The sequence below is a fragment of the Xiphophorus hellerii genome, chromosome 5 (genome assembly GCF_003331165.1).
Source record: "Xiphophorus hellerii strain 12219 chromosome 5, Xiphophorus_hellerii-4.1, whole genome shotgun sequence".
NCBI classification, from domain to species: domain Eukaryota; kingdom Metazoa; phylum Chordata; class Actinopteri; order Cyprinodontiformes; family Poeciliidae; genus Xiphophorus; species Xiphophorus hellerii.
In genome coordinates, this window is record NC_045676.1 from 12,388,762 (window position 1) to 12,411,823 (window position 23,062).

The following is a 23,062-nucleotide window of genomic DNA, read 5'->3' on the forward strand; positions in this document are numbered from 1 at the left end:
TACTTTTTTGTTTTTATTTGATTGAATGCTTAGAGACATCTCCTGCACTGAAATCTGATGAATTAGGTGGGAACATTTTAAAGTCATCAGAAATATGAGCTACTTGCTGTCACGGCACTTTTGGTTTGTAAATGAATGCCTGTGAATGTGTTTGAAATCGTGCCGTATTATACCACTTCACACTAATGCAAATTCTTGTCTGATCAGTCTTTTAATTACTTTGTTTCATCTGCTATGTGTTACTCTTAGCAACCTGGCTCATGTATAATAAAGTAATAAGACAAGTTGGATGCATTATATTTAGGATAATTTAAAAAGCTCTCTAATTTACTTAATCTTTCTACCTTTCAGACTATCGCCCACCTCCCATGCTTCCACCCAATCGTGGAGGGGCAGGAGGAGGCGGCGGAGGCTCCTCCTCTTCTTCAACTAGCCGCGCCACCACCACACGTTCCCCTCCCTACTACACCACCCCAAGACCTCTCCTCACCACGTCCCCTGGCCAGCGGTACAGGACAACCACCACAGTCCGCCAGCCTATTCTGGTCCCAGCTGGAGGTTCATCGTCCGACTCCAATCACATCCCAGATACCAACCAGAAAGTGGGCCGATCCCCTCCTGTGCAAGTCCCTCCAGTGGCCCCACAGCCGCCTGTGCTGCCTCCTCAGGATTTCTGCACTCCAAGGGTGACTGCAGACATATCGTGGCCCCGGACGCAGCAAGGCCAGACAGCCAAGCAGCCGTGCCCTGTGGGGACCCTGGGTGAGTGAGGTGGATGGAGCATAAAGACATACTGAGTTAGAAACTCTGTGTGTGTACAGTGTTTGCAAACTGAGTTATATGATTCTGTATTTGCAGCAGCAAATCCACGAACCACATTAATCCCAACATTTTAATCATGTAGGGGATGACTCATTAACATATATCAAAACATTTTCAATTAAGAAACTGCAATGGCTGTTTACTCGATTGCTAACAGCCGGCAGATTCCAGATCCACTCGCCAGAAATATGACTGTACACGACAGACAGACAGACATTTTATCCTTGCTAAATGTTTTTGCCAATAGATCAGCGCAGAATATTGTGTGTGGGCAGGAGAATTGCATCCACTCATTTAAAGAAACTAATAAAACATGCATTGGAGTTAAGTTGGTTCTAATAGAATGACTCAGGGTCGATGTCTTTATATTCATACCTATCGAACATTGTCTTGATTTGTCAAAATCACAAACGTTAATAACTTTTATTGGACTTTTATGCGACACAAAGTATTGTGTGAAGTGAAGGAACTGTTTTTTAATTCTTTTGAACAAATAAAAAACTGATCACAGCCACATGTCTCTAGCTGCTTTGCACACATAGAGACTGAATTTTTGGCCCATTTCTCTTTATGAAACAGCTGAAGCTCAGTGAGACCAGATGTAGAGTGACCATCAGTTACCTTTCCTGATGGTCACCAGTTCTGGTTTGTTGTTTGAGTCATTGTCCTGCTGGGAGATGAACATCTGCTCCAGTGTCAGGTCTTGTGCAACCTCTACCAGAGGTAGAGTTTGGTAGAGCTACATTAATACATGTATTAATGTATTTTTGGAGCGGTCATGTGATTAATACATGTATTAATGTAGCTCCGTCCATCTTGTTATCTACTCTGATCGGCTTCTGTGTCCTTGCTGGCTAAAACCATTTCCACATTATGCTACCACCACGTTTCGTGGTGATGGTGTGTTCAAGGTTCTGCATATTTTGCTTTTAGCCTCACATAAAATGTGCATGTAAGTCAAAAGTTTAATTTGGTGTCACTGACCGGAGCATTTTCTTCCACAACTATATGTCCCCAGGACTGGCTGTGGGAAAATGTAAATTGGGCTTCTTGTGGCTTTTTTTGTAAAATAGATTTTCCCCAATGCTCTTTCACAAAGGCCAAGTTTGTGAAACACACAACTTCTAGATGTTATCTTAACAGATTCCTCCATCTGAGCTGGAGCTTTGCAGCGACTTCAGTGTTAGCATATGCCTTGACTGCTTGTCAGCCATAAGTGGACTTTTAATTAGGTGGCTTCTGAAAGCATTTTTTGCCACTTGTTTTATTTAGGTGTACCAGAGTAGTAAAAGATAAATGCTATTAAAGTTGCATATATTTCAGTTGTTATTATTTTTTCCCTTACATCAAAATCCTGCATTAGATTGTGTTAGTCTTTCACATAAAGCATGTATACCTTGCAAGGTCCTGTTGCTGTTTTACATCCTGATTCAGCCAAACACTGCAAACCCCAAAATGCCAAGCAGCTTTCCTGTCTTCTGGAGAATGTCATAGTTGTCTCACTCTGTTTGCTCTTCTTGTCTTACAGGCGTGGCCACATATGTGTGCTTGCCCCGTTTGGGCTACTGGGCTCCCCAAGGCCCTGACCTCAGCAACTGCACGTCACCCTGGGTCAACCACATCATGCAGAAAGTAAGTCTGAATGCTGCCACTGGCTCGGTCAGCCCTCAGCGATACGCTTGTGTTATGACTAAAACCCCGAAGCAGTTTTTCTCACCCATGCCGAAGCTTTGACCACAGGGAAAGATTTAGGCCATGTATCGCTTCATCATTCCTTAGCCCTAACTTTTATTTGAGATATGAGAGATTACATCGCTACAGGGAACAAGAAATGTCTAAGAAGATCATGAACTCACAATGAGATTTCATCAGAAGCGACAAATTAGATAATAGCTTTATTAATTTACTGTTGCATGAAAAACATTCCTATGTTTAAAACTTGCAAGAACAATAAAGACTAAAATTTTTATTTGATTTCAATAAAACACATAAATAAATACCATAAGATTTAAAAATAAGCTGCAAAATGTTGAAGTGAAATAAAAACTATGTTTATTTATCTAAATTCATTTTAGAATTTCGGTAAATTCTAAAATTTATCTACATTTTTGGAGCGGCCATCTGAAAGAGAGATCTTCTAATACAGAACAAAGAAATAAAGTGCACAGTTTTAAAAAAAATTTATTCAACAATATTTTTTGCTTGTTTTCTACAGTTATTTTGTTGGTAACACTTTATTTGACGGGTTGTGAATAAGACTGTCATGACACTGTCATAAACATGACATAACACCTGTCATGAACATGAGTTAGTCTTCATGAATATTTATGACTGTTGGTTCATGTGCAGTCTGAAAATCTGGATCTAGATATTTTTCTGTTCTGGATTAAAACAATGGAAAGATCCTGACAGGGGATACAAAACAATATTTGTATTTGCAAAAAAAAAATTATCTGCAGACACTATTTCATGCCAATTATCAAAATTAATCCATCCGTCGGTCCACCACTGTTGGAATAGCTGCCATATGCAGGGAGTTGTAGAACTGGAAATGTGTTTTTTTTCCTATATAGTGATTTCCTAAACAATTTGCCACACAGTGTGTGCATGCTTTATGTAAATGTCTTTGCTGTACCTGTCTTATGTTTTCACCCTATATGAAGTGAATTTTAAGCTAACCCTTTACATTTTTTTCCTCCCTCCCTTTCACCCATCACCTCCATTCCTTCACATTTACTTCTACCTTGTCCTGTCCATTGTCTTCTGTCTTGTTTCTCTCCATCTGTCATTTTGCTGGAACCTTCCTCTCTCTCTTGCTATTCTTCACCTGACGTCTCTTATAAACTTTTTCTCCTTTGCCGAACTTTTCCCTTCTCTTCTCACCTCGTCTAACTTTTTCCTTTTTTTTCAACTGCCATCCATCTCTCTGTTACTTTCACTTTGTGCTCCCCCCACCGCCTCCCTCCGCCGTCCTTCCCTGGCTTGCAGCTTCGCTCAGGCGAGACTGCAGCGATTGTGGCCAAGGAGCTGGCAGAGCAGACCAAAGGGCTTCTGCGTCCTGGCGATGTGCCATCCACAGTCCGGGCCATGGCCCAGCTAGTCGAACTGTTGGATGTCCAACTGAGGAACCTCACCCCCGGAGGCAAGGACAGTGCTGCCCGCAGCCTTACTAAGGTACTGCCTAAAGACACAGGAGGTGAACATGTACAGAGTGATAGAGTAAAATAGACTTTTCTACAGGCATCAGCATTTATTGGGCTGCGACTCAAAGTGACAGGAAATCAGAAGAAATATGGAGGAAGAAGAAAAGGGAAACAGATAGGGGAGGAGGGTCCTTTAGAGTTAACAGAAAGATGAATAGCATGTTCTTTTGTTTTTGTCTAAAAAAACATCTTTGTGCAGAGTTTGATGAAGTAGCAGGCATAACAATGTAGAGCTCCACATGATAAATAACTGCTTTTAGTGTTTCTGTTTCATCCTCTTCACTGTGTGGCTCTTTGTATGAAGTTTTGCTCGACATACCACAAGACAGATAACTGTTTTTAGTGTTTGGCAGAGTCCTTCCACTCTCTTTACAGATCAGGACCAACATTTAATAAAGCCGTCCTTCAGTTATTTACATTTAAAGTACACTGCAGAGCCCTGTGAGAGAATATACAGATCATTTAATGAACCTCTGTCTTTGAGCTGCAACTATTTAGAGGCAGTTGATAATTGAAATTTTGTCCTTCTTTAGCAGTCACATTAAGTCATTCTTTTGCAGTGGAGTTAGCCATGAGATAGACTGGTTAAAACTGCCTGATTAACGGTTTGCTTCACACAATAATCTGGAAATTTCTCTGAAAAAACTGTTTTATAAAGATCTGGCTCTTTAAAAATATATAGATTCTAGATGAATGAATAAAGCAGTAGTGAACCACAATGTCAACAGATACTTCAGTTGCATCTTTATAAGTTAAAAAATTGTAAGAAAATAATTTATTTCAGTAATTCAGTTGAAAAAGTTCTTTTTTGTAAATTTTGATAATTATGATGTACAGCTAAAGAAAAAAACCAAATTCAGTTACATAACACAAATAAAAATGTAGCTTTTTTGAGACACAATGATTGTGCAAGTCATGTTATTGTTATGACCTAATGGACGTGACAGTTGCCCAGTAGACAATCACCGACACTATCCATAAGGAGGTTCAGCCTCAAAAAAACATTTCTAAAGAATCTGACCGAATCAATGCTCTTTCCAAGAATATTACTGGAAAATTGACTGGATGGAAAAAGTGTTGTCAAAAAAGGTGCTAAAGCAACAGAAATACAGCAGCCTTGAGAGGATTGTAAAGCTGAGCCCACTGAAGAGCTTGTGGAGGAAATTATCAAGGTGTCCACTATGAGACAACAGAGATGTACCCAGGACATGGGCTACAGCTGTGAGATTTCCTTATTAAGTCTCTCCTGAACCAAAATCCATGTAAGAAGTGTCTTAAAGTACTATGGAGAAAAAGGACGGAACCGCTGCTCAGTCTTGTTATGAATATAATTTGGTACTATAACCTGGAGGAAGATAGGCTCACAATCCAAGTTACTTGTAGTAATCTGTTGTTTCTGAGTGAGGTAGTAGCTCTAAGAGTCAACTCACTATAGAACGATACTAACCATATAACCATTCTATAGTAAAAATTCATTTAAAACACAAAACGTTCCCATGTAATTACTACATTTTGGGTTTTTGTTAGAAGTAAGTTCTAATAATCAAAATAAGTACAATAAGTGCTTGAACTTTATCACTGCACATATAATGAAATTACAGCATATGAGTTCCATTTGTTTATTTCAATTACTGACATGGACTAACATTTCAATAATATTCTAATTTACTGACAGGTACTTGTATAAATTGAGTCTGTCAGTACTGCCCTGTAAGGCTGCCAGTTGAAAATGCCAGATGGGGAAAGCTTTGAAGGATAATTTTTCTCACGTTTATGATCATGGATTAGTTTTTGGTTGCTTCTTTTTAGTATAGCAGATTAGATCTAGTGGAAATTGTTAAAAACCTCTCAGAATTTCATGTTTCATATTTCAGACCACAATGTGTTATTGTGTTTACAAACCAGAAAAAATGTGATTTTTAAATATTGAATGTGACAGACACTAGACATACCAGTCAAGGTAAAAATTAGCCCTTTCCGGTCACCAACACATAACTTTTTCTTTCTTTGTTTTTTTTTTTTTAAATAAAAATGCTTTAAGTTGTTATTTGTTTCTAACGGGATGATATATTACTTTGGGATGCTTCCTTATTAACGTTAGGCAACTGACCAGTCACGCATGAAGGACTCTGTAATTAATGGCATCAATTAAGTTGACAGTAGATGCAGAGATCAAGTCAATATTTAAGGAATAAAAAAAGCAGGAAGATAAATATGTTAGAGCGAGAGAAGAAAAAGCAATAAGGGGTGGAGGACTGGGTAACATACAATTTGGCTACCAAAGTGTTTTTCTTTTCCTTTTTTTTGCACACTCTTAATGAAGTTAGTGTACTTCCTTGTGTATGTGTGTAATTGGTGAGGGGTATGAGGGGCCGTTTAGGACAAAATTTACGTTTTGTTTCTCACACACTACCAAAAACTCTCGCATACTCCAAAAAAGTAGCCACGCACACTCCAAAAAATTACGTTTTGTCTCTCACACACTACCAAAAACTCTCGCATACTCAAAAAAATTACATTTTGTCTCTCACACACTACCAAAAACTCACGCATACTCAAAAAAATAGCCACGCACACTCAAAAATTACTCACGCACATTCAAAAAATACTCAAATTGCGTATACACACACTACTAAAATGTCACACACACACACACAAACGTTAACTTTCTCGCTCACATACACTACTACCAGCTCGCGCACATACACACAAACGTTAACTTTCTCGCTCACATACACTACTAACAGCTCGCACATTCACAAACGTTAACTTTCTCGCACACATACACTACTACCAGCTCGCGCACATACACACAAACGTTAACTTTCTCGCTCACATACACTGCTAACAGCTCGCACACACACAGACGTTTATCTCTCACATACACAAGACTAAAGTTGAACACACACACAGTACTAAGACTCGTTTTATGTATGTGTGAGAGCGACACTCTTTATGAATGTGTGAGAGCGAGGCTCTTTTTGAATGTGTGAGAGCGAGACTCTTTTTGAATGTGTGAGAGCGACACTCTTTTTGAATGTGTGAGAGTTGTCACGGAAGAGGCGGGGCATAATTTTTGGATCAAACTGCGCATGCGTAGATCCTAAACTATAAGTTTCGATTGTTGACTCACTGTATGTTCTATTACTTAGTATATTTGTGCTTTTAAATATATATAGAACGTTTAACTTTCTTGTAGATTAAATGTGCTATAGAAATAAATGAATCTGATTGATTGATTAAAAATAGCAAAATTGCTGTAGTACAATCTGTCCACTGGGTGCCAGTATTACAGGAATTATTAACCGGCGCCAACTAGTGCCGAAGAAGAAAGAGTTTGCTATACCGAACATGGCTAACTCTAATTCGAAACGAGAGAGAATTGGTCAGGCAGCTGCCATTTTAAACACCATTCTATCTTCTCCGGAGGCAGCACTTTGACAGGCGCATTAAACGATTCAACGACTGCCCGCAGTGCTACAATCTGGCACCCAGTGGACAGATTGTACTACAGCAATTTTGCTATTTTTAATCAATCAATCAGATTCATTTATTTCTATAGCACATTTAATCTACAAGAAAGTTAAACGTTCTATATATATTTAAAAGCACAAATATACTAAGTAATAGAACATACAGTGAGTCAACAATCGAAACTTATAGTTTAGGATCTACGCATGCGCAGTTTGATCCAAAAATTATGCCCCGCCTCTTCCGTGACAACTCTCACACATTCAAAAAGAGCCTCGCTCTCACACATTCAAAAAGAGCCTCGCTCTCACACATTCATAAAGAGTCTCGCTCTCACACATACATAAAACGAGTCTTAGTACTGTGTGTGTGTTCAACTTTAGTCTTGTGTATGTGAGAGATAAACGTCTGTGTGTGTGCGAGCTGTTAGCAGTGTATGTGAGCGAGAAAGTTAACGTTTGTGTGTATGTGAGCGAGCTGGTAGTAGTGTATGTGAGCGAGAAAGTTAACGTTTGTGTGTATGTGCGCGAGCTGATAGTAGTGTATGTGAGCGAGAAAGTTAACGTTTGTGTGTGTGTGTGTGACATTTTAGTAGTGTGTGTATACGCAATTTGAGTATTTTTTGAATGTGCGTGAGTAATTTTTGAGTGTGCGTGGCTATTTTTTTGAGTATGCGTGAGTTTTTGGTAGTGTGTGAGAGACAAAATGTAATTTTTTTGAGTATGCGAGAGTTTTTGGTAGTGTGTGAGAGACAAAACGTAATTTTTTTGAGTATGCGAGGCTATTTTTTTGGAGTATGCGAGAGTTTTTGGTAGTGTGTGAGAGACAAAACGTAATTTTTTGGAGTGTGCGTGGCTACTTTTTTGGAGTATGCGAGAGTTTTTGGTAGTGTGTGAGAGACAAAACGTAATTTTTTGGAGTGTGCGTGGCTACTTTTTTGGAGTATGCGAGAGTTTTTGGTAGTGTGTGAGAGACAAAACGTAATTTTTTGGAGTGTGCGTGGCTACTTTTTTGGAGTATGCGAGAGTTTTTGGTAGTGTGTGAGAGACAAAACGTAAATTTTGTCCTAAACGGCCCCTCATAGAGGGGTGCTGCACTGCTAACAGCTGAATTGTTTGAATTTGCAGCTTCAGAAGAGAGAAAGGTCCTGCAGGTTTTTCACACAGGTATTTCCGTTTCCTGGTTTGGTTAATTACTTTGCAACACCGTTGTCCCTTGTGTCTTTGGGTTTTGTTTTGTTTTTGTTTTTTTTATCCATTATCCAACACATTATGCCTTGTGGGGTCGCATGTGGCGCTTGTGCCTATCTCCAGCAGTCAACGGGCAAGAGGTGGGGAGACAGACAGGACGAACAATGATGCACGCACACACCCACACCTAAGGAGAATTGAGAGAGACCAATCAACCTAACAGTCATGTTTTTGGACTGTGGGAGGAAGCCAGAGAACCCGGAGAGAACCCATGCATGCACAGGGAGAAGATGCAAACTATTTTTTTGAAGAGAAATTATTTTATACTCTCTTTTAATTTGCAGTATGTTATCTTCCATGCAAGCTTGTGTGTATTTGCTTGTGTGTGTATTATCACACATGACAACACCACACATGAAATGCAATCATGTGCTGCAGCTTCTAGAGATACACCAGTCCAAATTTTCTCTTTGCCAGTTCCTAATACTATTTAAGAATGAAATTCAGATATGTTCATCAACGTCTCTCCGGCTCTTATTTTCCTTAAAACACACAAGATTATCAAATATATTTGGCATTAGCAATTAATGCCATTAATTTAAAAAAAAAAACATTTATTTTTTATCTTTAATTCAGAATTTGTATTTTTAAGAAAGGGTTTGGGCAGTTTGTCTTTTGTTTTGAGTCAAAATATTCTCTTTTGCTCTTTTTAAAAGGAACAATTGATTTTCTAAAGTAAAAACCTTGACATTTTAGTAGAATAAAAGGCCTTTTAGAAGTCAGTTATTTCAACCACCGAAAAGAGTAGAATGTAATGAAAATAAATTACACAGAAACTAAAATACAATGCTGCAACTTTCTTTATTATTAACCCACATAGATTAACTTTGTATCAATGGATTATTTCATTCTTAATAATTTTAAAATGGTCTTCATGCAAATCTTTTGAAAACTTTTAATACACAAATACTGTAAATAAAAGTGATATAATAATAGAATTTAAAATATTTCTTGTCTAGCCTTAATGACCTAAGGCTAGATAATTGTGGTCAATAATTATTTGTATTAGCAGTACATTAGATGCCACATTGTGTTTTTAAGAGTGCATTCAGTGTAAAACAGCGCGTTTAAAGCAAAAACAAAATGATGACAGAGTTAGTGTTAGTGATTAGCACAGTTACATGTCAATAGTTGTCGCTGTGCGTTTAACTGATAAAATGGCATCTCAACGCCTCTAAATTTTTAAAATACACACTGATACCAAAAATAAATATAAGTCCTCATCCTTAAGCAATGATGTTGTTGTTTTAACTTAGTGGCACATAGCTATGGTACGTTTCTCATGAGTTGGTTACCGAGTTGGCCTTTTCCAGCTGAAAGTGACCCGACTCTAGTCACAAGCTATTACTCAGTGCATGATGCTCTTGTGATGTAGCTATACAACCCTTTGAGGTTAACAGGTTTGTTCTGGTCTTGATCTCCACTTTTTATCAGCATCTCTGTATCAAACTGTTTCTTCATTGGGTTTATTATTCCTTGGTTTTTACTTTTGCTCCAAAATATATCACCGATAAGAGGGCATGATCAATATCAATAATAGTTCATCTTGGTTGCATTTATCTCAGCAGAATTGCACACAGGCTTGTCTGGAAGCAAATAACTGGCTATCCATCTCCATTTCTTGAAATGCCGTGTGTGTAGCACACATTGAGAAACAGCGGAACATGATGGATACCCTGTTGCGTGCGGCTTGATCACGGCCTCCCTGTGTTAAAAATAATACCTTCCCATTTTTGTGGCTCTGAATTAATTACACTTTGTCCTTGTTGGTGTTCTTGCATCGTTGTTTGTTTGTGTCGACGCCCTGGGCTAATAGAAAACCTAACATGTTTCAAAAATGTATCTGGTCAACTAAAAAAACCAAGACAAAATCACTATTCAGCGGATCAAAGGACCCCAACATCCACATGCATGGTCTGTAGATCGAGAATTATTTTCTGTCCTCTCCCACCGACACACGCATACACACACACACACGCCAACACATGGTAGATGGGGTTGCTCTTTTTTCTCCTGATGCAGGCTTTTTTCCTTCATACTCCCCTGAAAAGTCTTAACGTCAGCACCAGTCAGCAATGTCACATCATAGAACATGGCTTAGGAGTATATGCAAGCTGACACACACACACGCACACCCACACACGCATTCACACGCATACCTCAAATATTTAAATATATTTTCAACAATAATCTTTCGCTGTCACATCGCAACAGTCAGGCATTTGTAATGCGTCTCCTTAAGCCAAATAAGGCTGCATTTCAGGGGAAAAAGACAGCATGCGCACGACTCTGCACAGGTCTGAATCCAAATGCTAGAGCACACGCCTCAGGTGCAGCAAGAGGAGGCCTGTGAGTGATCGATTATATGATTAGCCTTGGTTATGTGAAACAAAATTATACCAACAGGCTCTTTACTCTGCCAGATAGAAATGTGCATGATTAGGGATGTGGTGTGGCACTGCCCTCTCCTCGTTAATTATCCGTGGCACTAATTGCCAAGTGAGGAGAGTGTGCAGGAGGTCTACATTCTTAATAGAGACAAAAAAATAATTGAATTCCCTCCCCTGCCTCTTTCTGTCTCTCTCTCTCTCTGTTTCTCTCCACTTCTTACACTTCATCTACCCCTCCTCGGTCATTTGGTTTTGGGTAACTGGGGACTCGTTTCATGTATACCAAATTGGCAATTTACCCATGATGAAGTTGGTGGTGTGGAGAGGCTTTGATGCTTTAGGATGCCCTAAAAGGAGGTAGCCAGCCAGATAGAAGAGGGGCAAGAGAAACAATAGAGGACAAATTTGAAGTGAGAGAAAACAGCAAAAAAAAGAGGAGTGGAGCAAAAACAATGTTAGGTTATGGAGAGGACTTTAAAGCTTGATGATGTCTAATATTTAGGGGTAAAATAATACATTCAGCTCACAAGTTGAGACAAAATTTTAACAAAATTTTCAGGAAAACTAAAAATCCATTTGTTTTGTTTTGCTTTTAAAAAATGTTTCCAAAATCATCTTTTTTGTCTCACTCTGAGGTGGCCTTAAAGCCCAAAGACATTTTTTTATTATTATTCATTTTCACAAATACAGCAACTGTTTTAAACAATCTAATTTACATGTTGAATTATCTGATTCAGTTTTGATCAGTTTAGGTGATTTAAATTTTATACTAGAGATGATCAAATGCATTTCTGACTGTCAAAATGGCAAAGTAACCCTTTAACTTTGAGTCATTAAACAATTTTATATCACCTTTAAAGATGTTAGCCAGCATTGCATGGCAATATTTTCAAACTATGCTCATGAATTACTTATATTTTGCTTCTGTTATTACTTCCATTTTGTACTGAGTGGACAAAATGCTGCCACACAAATGACTTAAAAGTTAAGGGAGTCTTCTTTAATGCTAATGTAGCTAAGTGTTAAAAGTAAGTTTGAAGAAGGTCACCATTTGACAATCCATACTTTAAAAGTGGAATTGTTATAAGAGTAAAGTACAGTAAAAAAGAAAAAAAAACATAGGGGTTATTTGGTCATCTGTTGTGTTACATTACACTAAAAACTATATTTTCAGTGTTTACATGGAATTTTAAAAAGACACAAAAACTTTAATTCTCACTGTTTAATATTGTCACTGAGTCCTATAATAATGCCAGAGTTCTATAAGATAATGTTTTATTACATTCTTTAAAGGCACACATTTGCTAAATTTGAAAACATACTGTGTTATTGTGCAACATCATGGAAAAATATCAGGAATATATTTGTGGATATTTGTCCGATTCAACTTCCAGATATTGAAATGTGTGCAAACAATTCTTTAAAACTATCTACTCCTGAGAAATGTCCAATCTGTTGCCAGGTTACACATAAACCCTTAAACAAAATTAAGCATCATGTGAAATTGTGGGTTATCCACATTAAAATGAGTTATGTGCAGTCTTAGGCTGAAAGAGGATGTATAAAGAATTCTACAAAAGTAACAAAAGACCTGATGCTCGATCAAACTAAAATTTAAGTGTTTGACTTAACAGCCATGGCATCACAAAAAGAAAGTAAGCATCTGAAAATATTTGGGCAATATATTGAACCTGACTCAGTTACAGCAGTTTGGTCACAAGAAGCAGGAAATGTCCAGCAAACAATTGTCAAAATGTTTAAAGACAATTCTACTAGATTTTTTAAAGAAAGCAATAAGAAAAACTTCTCAAATGGAAGGAAATCCTCTCATTATTTTGACATTTTGCAAAGAGCTTCATAATTCTACCTGGCCTAAAACAGGAAAGACAAAAACCTCTGTCCTTTAGAAAGGACATGAAAATCTGATTTCCTCCGTATATATATATTGTTATTTGCATGTGGTCTTTCAGTAGCATTGAAAACCTTGTAAATGTGCCAGCTAATTTACTATAAATAGTTTTTTTTAAAGGTGAAGCCATTCTAGTACCAGTGGTTATGTATTTTTGAAATAAAGCTGAGCTGTTTCAGCGCACCACCAAAGCTTTGTAGGAGCAGTGTCCACAGCCAGATTCCTCTCATTCATGTTTATTAAGTCATCTCCATCAAAACAGCCAGAAAACGCAAAAACTACTTTCCCTCTTACTTCAAATTAGGAGTTTCAAACATAGTTACCACAGAATTTGAACTTATATCAAGTCCCTGACACATCCAAGGTGCATAATAATAGCTTAGAGCCATGTTGTTTGATGAAGCCTTGAGTTTTCAACTGGATTGCGTTTTGCAAGACACATTTTACTTTGATGAATAGGCAAAAAAAAAATCTTTTGAACTCCCTACAACTAATAGCAGATGAACACTCTCATGAAAACATTCTCACACTTTGTCCCATCTCAACCAGGCAAAAAAAAAAAGATCCGTCTTTCCTCTCGTGTTGCCTCTGCATATTTCTAACATCCCAGCTCTGGGCTTTTACACAGTACAGCATACTGTACATGTGCTTGTGTGCCCAAGTTCACCTTGGGTGGTTGGGAGTAGTCAACCAGCCCAGTTCTAGTCTGCCTTGCCGCTGCTGTTTACGCTGGATTACCCCTATGCCTCAAAGCATTTCACTTCTGCCCCATTTATTGTCATGAGGCTGTGTGTATGTGCTCACAAATGTGCACAGCTTTCTTGAATTTTGTGGTCTCACTAAGAAATACACACTTCCTAACTGGCGCCCCTTATCTGTCTCTGCAGAGAGTTCTCCCCCTCTTTGAAGAACCCCTTAAAAAACCCTCTGTCTCTTTTAGCCCCTAAGTCTTCCTACTTGTGCACGATAGAAATGTCACCGACGGCACCAGAGCTCCTAGACACACTCCGACACAACCCCACACTTATATTCATTCTGTGTCTGTCTTTCTAATACTGAGATGTCTAGCCCTTAAAGGAAATGGCATCCCTTTTTTCTGCCTTACCTAACTCCCTGCTTCTACAGATGTAATCTCAGTGCTGGTGAATAAAGTTTCAGTGGCGAAAAACATTGATGAAATTAAAAATGTGAGTTCAGTAAGAAGCAAAGAGAAGTTTAATGAGAGTAGAGAAGCTTGGTTATCGCTAACACATAATTGTGAGCATTTGTGAGCATTATGCACAAGCAGCATGAGTAATGGAGAATGAAACGCATCACCAAAGCTCTCATATCTGCCATGGCCACAGTAAAGAATGTCTTCCCCTCGATCTGTTTCCTTTGCCTGGGCAGCTACTGAACAGCAAGTGGAGCAGAATGATGAACAACAATGCTTCCCCTTAGCCCGTAGTCCACACCCCCAGTTGCACACACAGACACACACAAATTACCACAGGCACATGCATGCCGCCCCATTCAGCACATGCCACACAGCTCTGATTTGAACTCCAGACAGCAGTGTGACAGTATGGGAAGTAACTCAAACAACAGTCATGAGAAAGATATGAAAAAGACATGAATGTTAAATGCTAAAAGCAGTTAAGAATAATGACTGTGATTAAAATTTAAAGCAACCGAATCAACTAAAACAAGATTAGCATGGATGAAAGAAATTAAATATGTACAACTCCAGAGTAGCCCCAGGGAAGAAACGGGGACAAGCTTGAGAGTGTTCTGCAGGGTTCCACAAGTTGCTAAAAGTTGCAGGAGAATCTCAAGGAGTGTTGATCTAGAATAAGTCTCATAAAACAAGTCTGATCTTATAAATTATTCCAAGTTTTGCATGTTTAAAAGAAGAGTTGAAAACACTTTTTTCAAGTCTCATTTATATAAACTCACTAAAAATATAAGAATTTTCTTTACATAAATTATCTTTTCCAGCTCCAACTTGAATTTTATACATACTTGAGACATAGGCATTAATGTCCACAATCTTTGCTTGCTGTGCCTTTTTTGGTATTTGTGCAAATGGTGAAGAGTATATGTAAATCACTACACAACGATGTACTTTATACTTTGTAGTAAACTACAAGATTGTAACATTTGTGTGAACTTTGTCCTTGCACCAAGTTATAGGAAAATAAACTAATTCATGTGTAAATAAATAATAAAACAGGCACTGGAAGCAAACTTTGATTTGCTTTGATTCACTTTACATATCTGAGTACCTACACATTACTAGTCACAATGGCTCCTATGTAACAGTTGTACACATTTAGATGGAAAATAATCAACAGACGCAAATCGCTATAAGATGTAATGCTGAAAGCAATTATGTCCCCCAACATCAAATCTAATGTCACAAAACCTGTGGCATTAGGTTTTGCCACAGGTTTGTGGCAAAAAAAATCAGATTGGCACAGATTTTGCTTTGATATTACATCAGAGCAAAATCTGATGTAATATTTATTGTAAAATCAATGAAAAAAATAACATGTGAATTGTTTTCTCTTTTTTTTGAGCAATTGTTTGCAATCACATTACCTGAGAATAAGTACAAACGGCTCTCATAAGCTGTGAAGGTTTCATCGAATAATATAAGTTATTATTTATTATTATTTGTAAGGTAAGCTAAAAACACACGGGGCCAAAACATAATAAGGACAGTTCCTCTTGCGTAATCAATATCTTTATAGAACACTGGACTTGAAAATAAAAATAAAATAATTCAATTTGATTCATTGTTTTGAGAAAGTACATTTAGAATTCACTCACCTTCAGTTCTAAGTTTGTGAGACCACTGTATATTTATTTAGTTCTAACTATAAAACTACTTTTACAACAAGTAAAAGTAGGAATTCATCATTATTCCTGCAATGTAGTATTAAAAAAATATTATCAGGCTGGATGCAGGCTGGTGAAGAACAAATAAACAAACTTTGATTTCTTGTTAAACAAATTACACTTTAACAAAGGTGTTCCAGGTGCAGGAAATTGCCATTTTAAAAATCCCAGGGTGCAGGGAATGTGAAACAATTCTCAGCACACCAATAAGATGATAACACTGATGAGACTCTGACAGGGAAAACAATGCAGAATACATACTGTATATGTTACAGGAGATTGTAAATACAATCAATGATTCAAACCTGTCATAGTCACAGGAGGCAAATGTAGACAGAATGTATGGAGAAATGGAAATCATTTCAAAATAACATCAGGAAATAAAACAAATGACACACAATGGAAATAAAACACCAAAATAAAAACGATGACACCCCAACATAAAACACTGATATTAAATGGTAGCATTATAATTTGTTAGTAGTAACTGGCAGAAAGAAACCAAAAACAGCTGTAGCTGCAATAATGTCAAAACTTTCTTTAAAGGGCTTGAAAGCCTGCAGCCTTCTGTCACTGTGTTGACAGGATGTTGATCGAAACAAGTTTGCACAAGTGTGCTGAACATCCACTGCTGCTTATTTCTGGCTGTTTGCTGAAGAAGTGGATTAATTAGTTTTTGTTTACATGTAGCTCTCCCAAACTCATCCGATATGCATCCCTGCTAATTAGCTGCTAGCGCTAAAAGAGGACATAATATTATCATATTAGCTTGTTGGGAGCAGTGTTTGTCCATGTGTGTCTGTGCTTTACTGTATTTATGTATAGGTATAACCCTCACAAAACACCCCCAAAAAAGAAAACAGGATAATTTCTAAAACAGAAAAACTTGAATTAGATCTCATTTATCATGTTTAGTCTCTTATCAATTTCTTGCAGTAAAACCTTAACTGTATATTTGTGGCATTTTTGGGTTGGAACAACACAAGATAGCACATAACTCTGGTTTACAAAATGAATTAATGTGATACCCCAGCCATAAAACTGGAGCAAGCAATTTCCCATAGAAATCACTTGTGTGTATTTTTATCTCGGTGTGAGTACAATTATTCTGTGAAGGTAATCAAAGTGACCATCATGAAGACCAACAAAGATAGCAGACAGGTCAGGAATAAAGCAGGGTTAAATAATAATTTTCCCATTTTTTGAAAATCTCACTGAGCTCTGTTCACTCTATTCTCTGAAGATGTAAAGAAAATACTTCAACTGGCCAACCTACCAAAATTTGGCCATCTACCTGAGCTGACAAGAAGAATATAAAACAAAGAAGCATTCAAGAGGTTTATATTAACTCTGGAGGAACTGCATAGAACCACTGCTGATGTGGGAGACAACTGCCACTTGTGCACTCAACAAATCTAACCGTTTTAGAACAGTAGCAAGCAAAACACAACTTTTGAAAGAAGTCCTACTTGCACTTTGCCACAAACAATATAAGTGACATAGCAAGTGAAGGAAGATGCTTAGGTCAGACAAGCCTAACACTGAATGTTTGAACGTTTCCAACCTGTAAAGTACTACATATGGTAGAAAACACTTCATCCTGACCCAACGTTCCCTATAGTGGTTTGGATCAAATTAAATTCATGTGTTAAAATGGGCCAATAAAAGTTCTGACCTAAATCCAATAGTCAATCTGTGACAAGACAGGAAAGTTACAGTCTGCAGATGTTCTCCATACAGTCACAGTCTGGGCTCTTTTACACAGAAGTGTGAGCCAATATTTAAGTCTCTTAATGTGCAAGGCTGCAGTAAGCCGAAAATTAAAAAAAAAATTTCTTTTTACTTCACAGAGTACACTGCTTTGCAAAGGTCTATCACATACAATGGGTTGTGACATGACCAAAACTGGAAAAAGTTTAAAATATCTTATCACTTATGCAAGTATTAATACAAAGAACGCAACAATTGCTGCAGCTAATTTTCTTGTTTTCCGTTTCCACTGTGTACTGACACAGGGATCAAGTCGAGTGCTGAATGTGCGAACGGCAAAAAAAAAAAAGATATTTTGCAATCCGTTTCTTTGCCCTTGTCAGTTCCCTGCCGGAGATGCTTTTAGCTTCTTTAATAGCACCTGTGTTACGTTTCCCGCTTTCTCACTGCCCTGCCTCTGAAAACTGAGTTAAAGATGAGCTGTGTGTCTGCATGAGGGCTGGTTTACAGATCAAAAGAAAATAAGGAGACAAAGGGGAGTGTGAGATGTGTGTGTTTGATAGCACCTGTATTTGCTTCTCTGCCTCTCCTGCTCCCGGTGGACGCCTGTCACCATGGACTCACTGGACTGTTTTATCGCTCTCCCATGGCTTTTCCCACCCCCACCTCTGCACCACTTCTCCTTTCGCTCTGTCTCTTTATCTCTCCCTGGGCCTTCCTGAGATGTGTGTAGGCGTGTGTGTGTGTGTGTATGAGCGTGTTTTGGTGTTTAAGCGAGAAAAGCAGGAGCTGACTTCTTGAGACTATAAGGAAATGTGAGCTGAAGATAAAACACAGCAGGTATTATACGGTGGAGAACATTTCATGTTCGGCATAAAGCCTCTTCTCGGTCTTCTATAATATCTTTGGATTCAAAACTGCATCACACCACTGGATGTGAACCAAAAAACCCCAGAAAAAAACAAACTCCAATTTCTTTCTGACACCCACAGTATAATTGTTCCAAGTGGTGGATAAGACTGTTGTTTAAAAGAAGAAAAAAGAGTTTTAGGGTGTCAACATATAGTGATTGCAATCAACTAACAAGCTTGATTTTCAAAACATCTGTGATTATCCTCATAAAAAAACAAAAAAGGAGCCTGGGTACTAAAAATGTGCTTTTCATACAACATTTTAGTTTTTCCTTTTTTTATTCATATCTGCATGGGAATGCCATATTTGCATTGCTGCCATCGTATCGTCCTGACTTCTGTAATTTATCAACGTGATAAATTAAACGCTCCTGCATTCTCACAACTCCTGGCTTCAGTAGTTTGGGGTGTAGCAGCGCTGCTTGTGCCATAGTCATAGTTGCATTTATTTTTACATGCTTCATGACTGACTGAAATGGTGAAAGCATCTGCACTGGCTTCAGCTATATGACCTCTGTGTCTTTATTGCTCCCCCAGGCGATGGTTGAGACAGTAAATAATTTGTTGCATCCAAGAGCTCAGGCGGCGTGGAAAGAGCTGCCCACCAGCGAGCAGCTGCACTCAGCCACTCTACTCCTCGACACCGTGGAAACGGGTGCTTTCATGTTGGCCGACAACCTCCTGAAGACTGACACAGTGCAGGAAACCACCGACTACATCCGTAAGTACATTTTACGGTCCCTTTTCAACAAAACCCTTTACAGCTAGACCTACAGATCTCAACTATTTGGAAGGTCAACCTTGAAGCAAAACTGTTTGGAACATTTATCAATTTTCAATCAATATCATCACAGTTTTGCTAAAAGATGTTAAAATTGTCTGACAAGTCCTAGTTCACAAGGTCGCAAATGGAAGTAGGTTATATTTGTGAAGTTGCTTGGTCACAAAGTTCAAAATACAGAAAAGTGTAACACCAGGGGAGCTTTAATGGTTGCAGTAGCTTCTTTTTACTTTGATTCCATCTTGTAACCACAGTAAATCATCTGAGACAGTGTATTTGGGGAATAATTAAAAACTTTCAAGATGTTAATAATACATTTACAAAATTTAATTATAATTGTAATAGTAATTTCATCTAAATTAATGATATGAACTGGAAGAAATTTTATAATGTTTGTTATCAAAGCTGGTTTTCATTTGATCCTCACAACTGACCTTCTGAGGATGAAAGTTGGAGACTCTTGAGTCTCTGTCAGTGATCTCAAACTGCATTACTAGAGGACCGGAATCCTGCAACTTTTAGATGTGTTTCTTGGCCTACACACTTGAATTAAATGACTAAACTGCCACTCCAGCATGCAGTCAAGCTCTACAGAGCTCTGCTAATTAACTTATATTGGAGCCAGGTGAGCTGAAGCAAAGAGATATCTAAAAGTTGCAGGACACCGACCCTTGAGGACTGCAGTCAGTCTTGAGGACTGTGGTCAAATAGCAATCAGCTGAAATAATCAAACAGTTGGGCGGGCTACCTTATTTTTGTCACCTTAATCATTTGATATGCTGAGGTGGGTGAACCTACATAAGCACAGACAGGGTGTCTGCACAGTGTAGCATGTAATTAGTTGTTGTTGTTATTATTATTAGGTCATTGAATAATTGGGTCACAGCATTCATGTCTTTGAAGTCTTGGTGAAAAGTTTAGTTCTTAAAGAAAGCTGACTCACTCAGAGTTTTGAAATTCAAACTTCACACAGATGGCCCCCTTGGTAATTCTTTTGTTTTTATCTCAAGCTTATGTTTTACCTCTCTATTAAAATACATTAAATTATATGTATTATTTTACTAACATGCTATGTTTCTCTTCTAAATTCCATATCAGTTTAAGAGAGAAAAGGACAATCTTTAAATAATTAAATTTTATTTAATTATTTTGGCATATTCAGTGCAATTCAACAAACCCCCATTGAACCACTGCTTTCAAACATTTTGTGAATCTCCTCCAGGTGTTTAAAGGTAATAGGATGACATTTCTTTCACGTACCACGGAAAAAAGGATTATAATAGCAATATTGACAACAACATTGACAGGTGTCATATCCACATCCTGGTTTATTCTCTGACTTGATGCTGATGTTTCATCCATCTTAATTACGTGTCAGAAATTACTGTAAAACCCTAAATAGTCTTGAATTAAAAGAGAAACTCAGAATTAAATAGACTGTAGTGTTTTTATTTCGAGTTTCGTAATTCAATTTCTCTAAGTGAAAGCTGGGAAAGATGATACTGTTGTTCTGTGGTGGATCTGGTTGGGAAACAAAAGACAAATATTCACACAGGGCTAAGCTGCATGGTACACAAAAACAAAAGCGGTAAAATATAATGCTCTAATAACATGATTAATTAGTTCATATTCTGCAGGGGGGCAGAGCAAAACAAAACAAACAGAACCCCATGAAGCTGTCAGTGATAACACAGCGTGACAGGTAGTCAATAAATATACAAAACAGAACACGTGTGCAGTTTTAGGTGGTCTCTCTGCTGTGCTTCAGCAGATTTTCCGCGGCTGCTAAAGGGGAAAGATGAGGCTTGTGAAAGAGGAGCTTTATTGTCAAATTATTGCTTCTCTCGGTTCTGTGAAATTCAATTATTTGTTTTACATGGAAATAGCTTGTGAATTTAGTTGATTTAAAATGGCAGGCATTGATATTTCTATTGTTAATTACAGTACATTAACATAATCAGGTATGCGACAATGTGTAGTAAACAAAATCAGTACTCAGTAAATAAAATTATTTCAGCAAATCTGATGCTGCAACTTTCAATCTTACCTTTAATTGTTAATTAATGCAACCAGCAACATTCTAACATGGGCCTTGAAAGTCAGAAGTGTGAATGTGTTTTTCACAGAAATTAATTTGAAAATTTTACATTTTAATTCCTCATTCATCACATATGTATAATAAGCCACTTTGTAATAAATGATGGTATTTTCAGATATCTGGTTACTGTTTTAGAAGTCAGCAAAAATGGACTTAAATGCTTTTCCGTAAAAAAAAGTCAACATCCTGTGCATTATTGCAGATCATCTTTGTGAAATGCTGTTTTTAGCAGACTCCTCCAAGTCTTAGTGGCCCAGTCTGCCCTTATTGATCTGCAAGGTATATAGTCGTTTCTTCCAGACATTCATGCTAAACTGGCTGTTCTAAAGGCATCATCCAGAGTTGATTCATAATGACTTACAATGTCCTGCTAAGGTAGTGAAGCTTTTCCCATTTTGTTACAATATAAACACAAACTTTAATGTGTTTTGCTTGGAGTTTGCCGTGGATATCATACACTGGTACATAGTTGTATAGTGGAAAGAAAATGATTGCTATTCAATATTTATTTACAAATAAAATGTAAATGGTGTTGCATGTATTTGTATGCAAACCTTTTGCTGTGATACGCCTTAATACATTCAGCCAACTGTGTTCACAGATTTACTTAATTAAATACTTAATTTACTTAATTTTACTTAATCTAACAGGCAGAGATAGAGAAGGCTTTATGAGACATAAAAACAGAGGAGAAGCTGAGATTTATGGAGGTTTTGCCCCTTGCACTTCTTCTACGTTTTGGTCTGTCAAATAAATTTCTTGTGGAATGTATTAAATTTTAGCTGTTGTGCCATAAGATGTAAAACATAATGTCGAAGGTATGTGAGTAAAAAGAGATACTAACTCCCCTCCCTTTTGGATCTCAAGCTTTGTAATTCAGTAGACCTGTTTACATGCACAACAAGTCATGCAGCAAGCTGAGGGAGAGGAAAAAAATCTAGAACGCGTTTCATCGCCTCTTTAAAGGTTTCCATGCTTTGCTTTATTATGAGGAGTAAATATGCAAAGCTGTCAAGATGGAGGTCAGTATCAAGATGTTTCAAAGGGTCAAACCCACTGAGATACTTATCTAACAAAATGAAGGAAAAATATTGGCCTTGAGGCTGGCATGCTTAGTTTGCTGGAGACTATCATTTTTATTTATTTATTTCCATATTTTCTGCCCTCTGCTCGTAGGCGGAATTGACAAAGGAGAACAAAGCTTGTTATTAAGGCATTGTGCACACCACTTTCCTTTTTTTCTGTTCTTCTTCTTCCCTAATCTCTTTTCTCGCCCGATCATGTCATTACTGGGCTGCGGCACAACAGAGTTTTGCTTCCTCTTTGTTTTTCATGCCTTTAGGAGACGATATATCTGTGAGTCTTCATTTCATCTGAACCCAGACCAGCAAGTCGCACCCACTTAGATCCCCCCATAGTTATCCTCATATTTACTTCCAATGTGATTTGATATTTTTAAAAACTTCCTTCACATCATCCCCTATTACTAGAATTCAGAGTGCTTATGCACTACTCAGTCACAGATGAAAAGCTACGAAGGAGGAGCAGGAGAAGAGAGGAAAATGAAGATAAGAGAAGAAGAAGACTGGATGAGTGCATGCTTGAGGGTGATGGTGGCAGTTGAATGTCAAATGATG

General features: G+C 37.8%; 1 protein-coding gene across 12 annotated transcripts in view; it reads left to right on the top strand.

Moving 5' to 3' along the window:
• The window catches only part of adgrl3.1 (adhesion G protein-coupled receptor L3.1), a 166,078-nt gene that overhangs the window by 102,396 nt on the left and 40,620 nt on the right, over positions 1-23,062 (top strand). For 10 of the 12 annotated variants that reach the window (XM_032562033.1, XM_032562038.1, XM_032562039.1 and 7 more), the window contains exons 8-12: positions 352-762; positions 2,351-2,454; positions 3,811-3,996; positions 8,624-8,662; positions 19,084-19,267. In XM_032562033.1, coding sequence (XP_032417924.1) covers positions 352-762; positions 2,351-2,454; positions 3,811-3,996; positions 8,624-8,662; positions 19,084-19,267 — 924 coding nt within the window. The remainder of the gene's footprint in view (positions 1-351; positions 763-2,350; positions 2,455-3,810; positions 3,997-8,623; positions 8,663-19,083; positions 19,268-23,062) is intronic. The other 2 variants (XM_032562036.1, XM_032562044.1) reach the window with 1 other exon arrangement.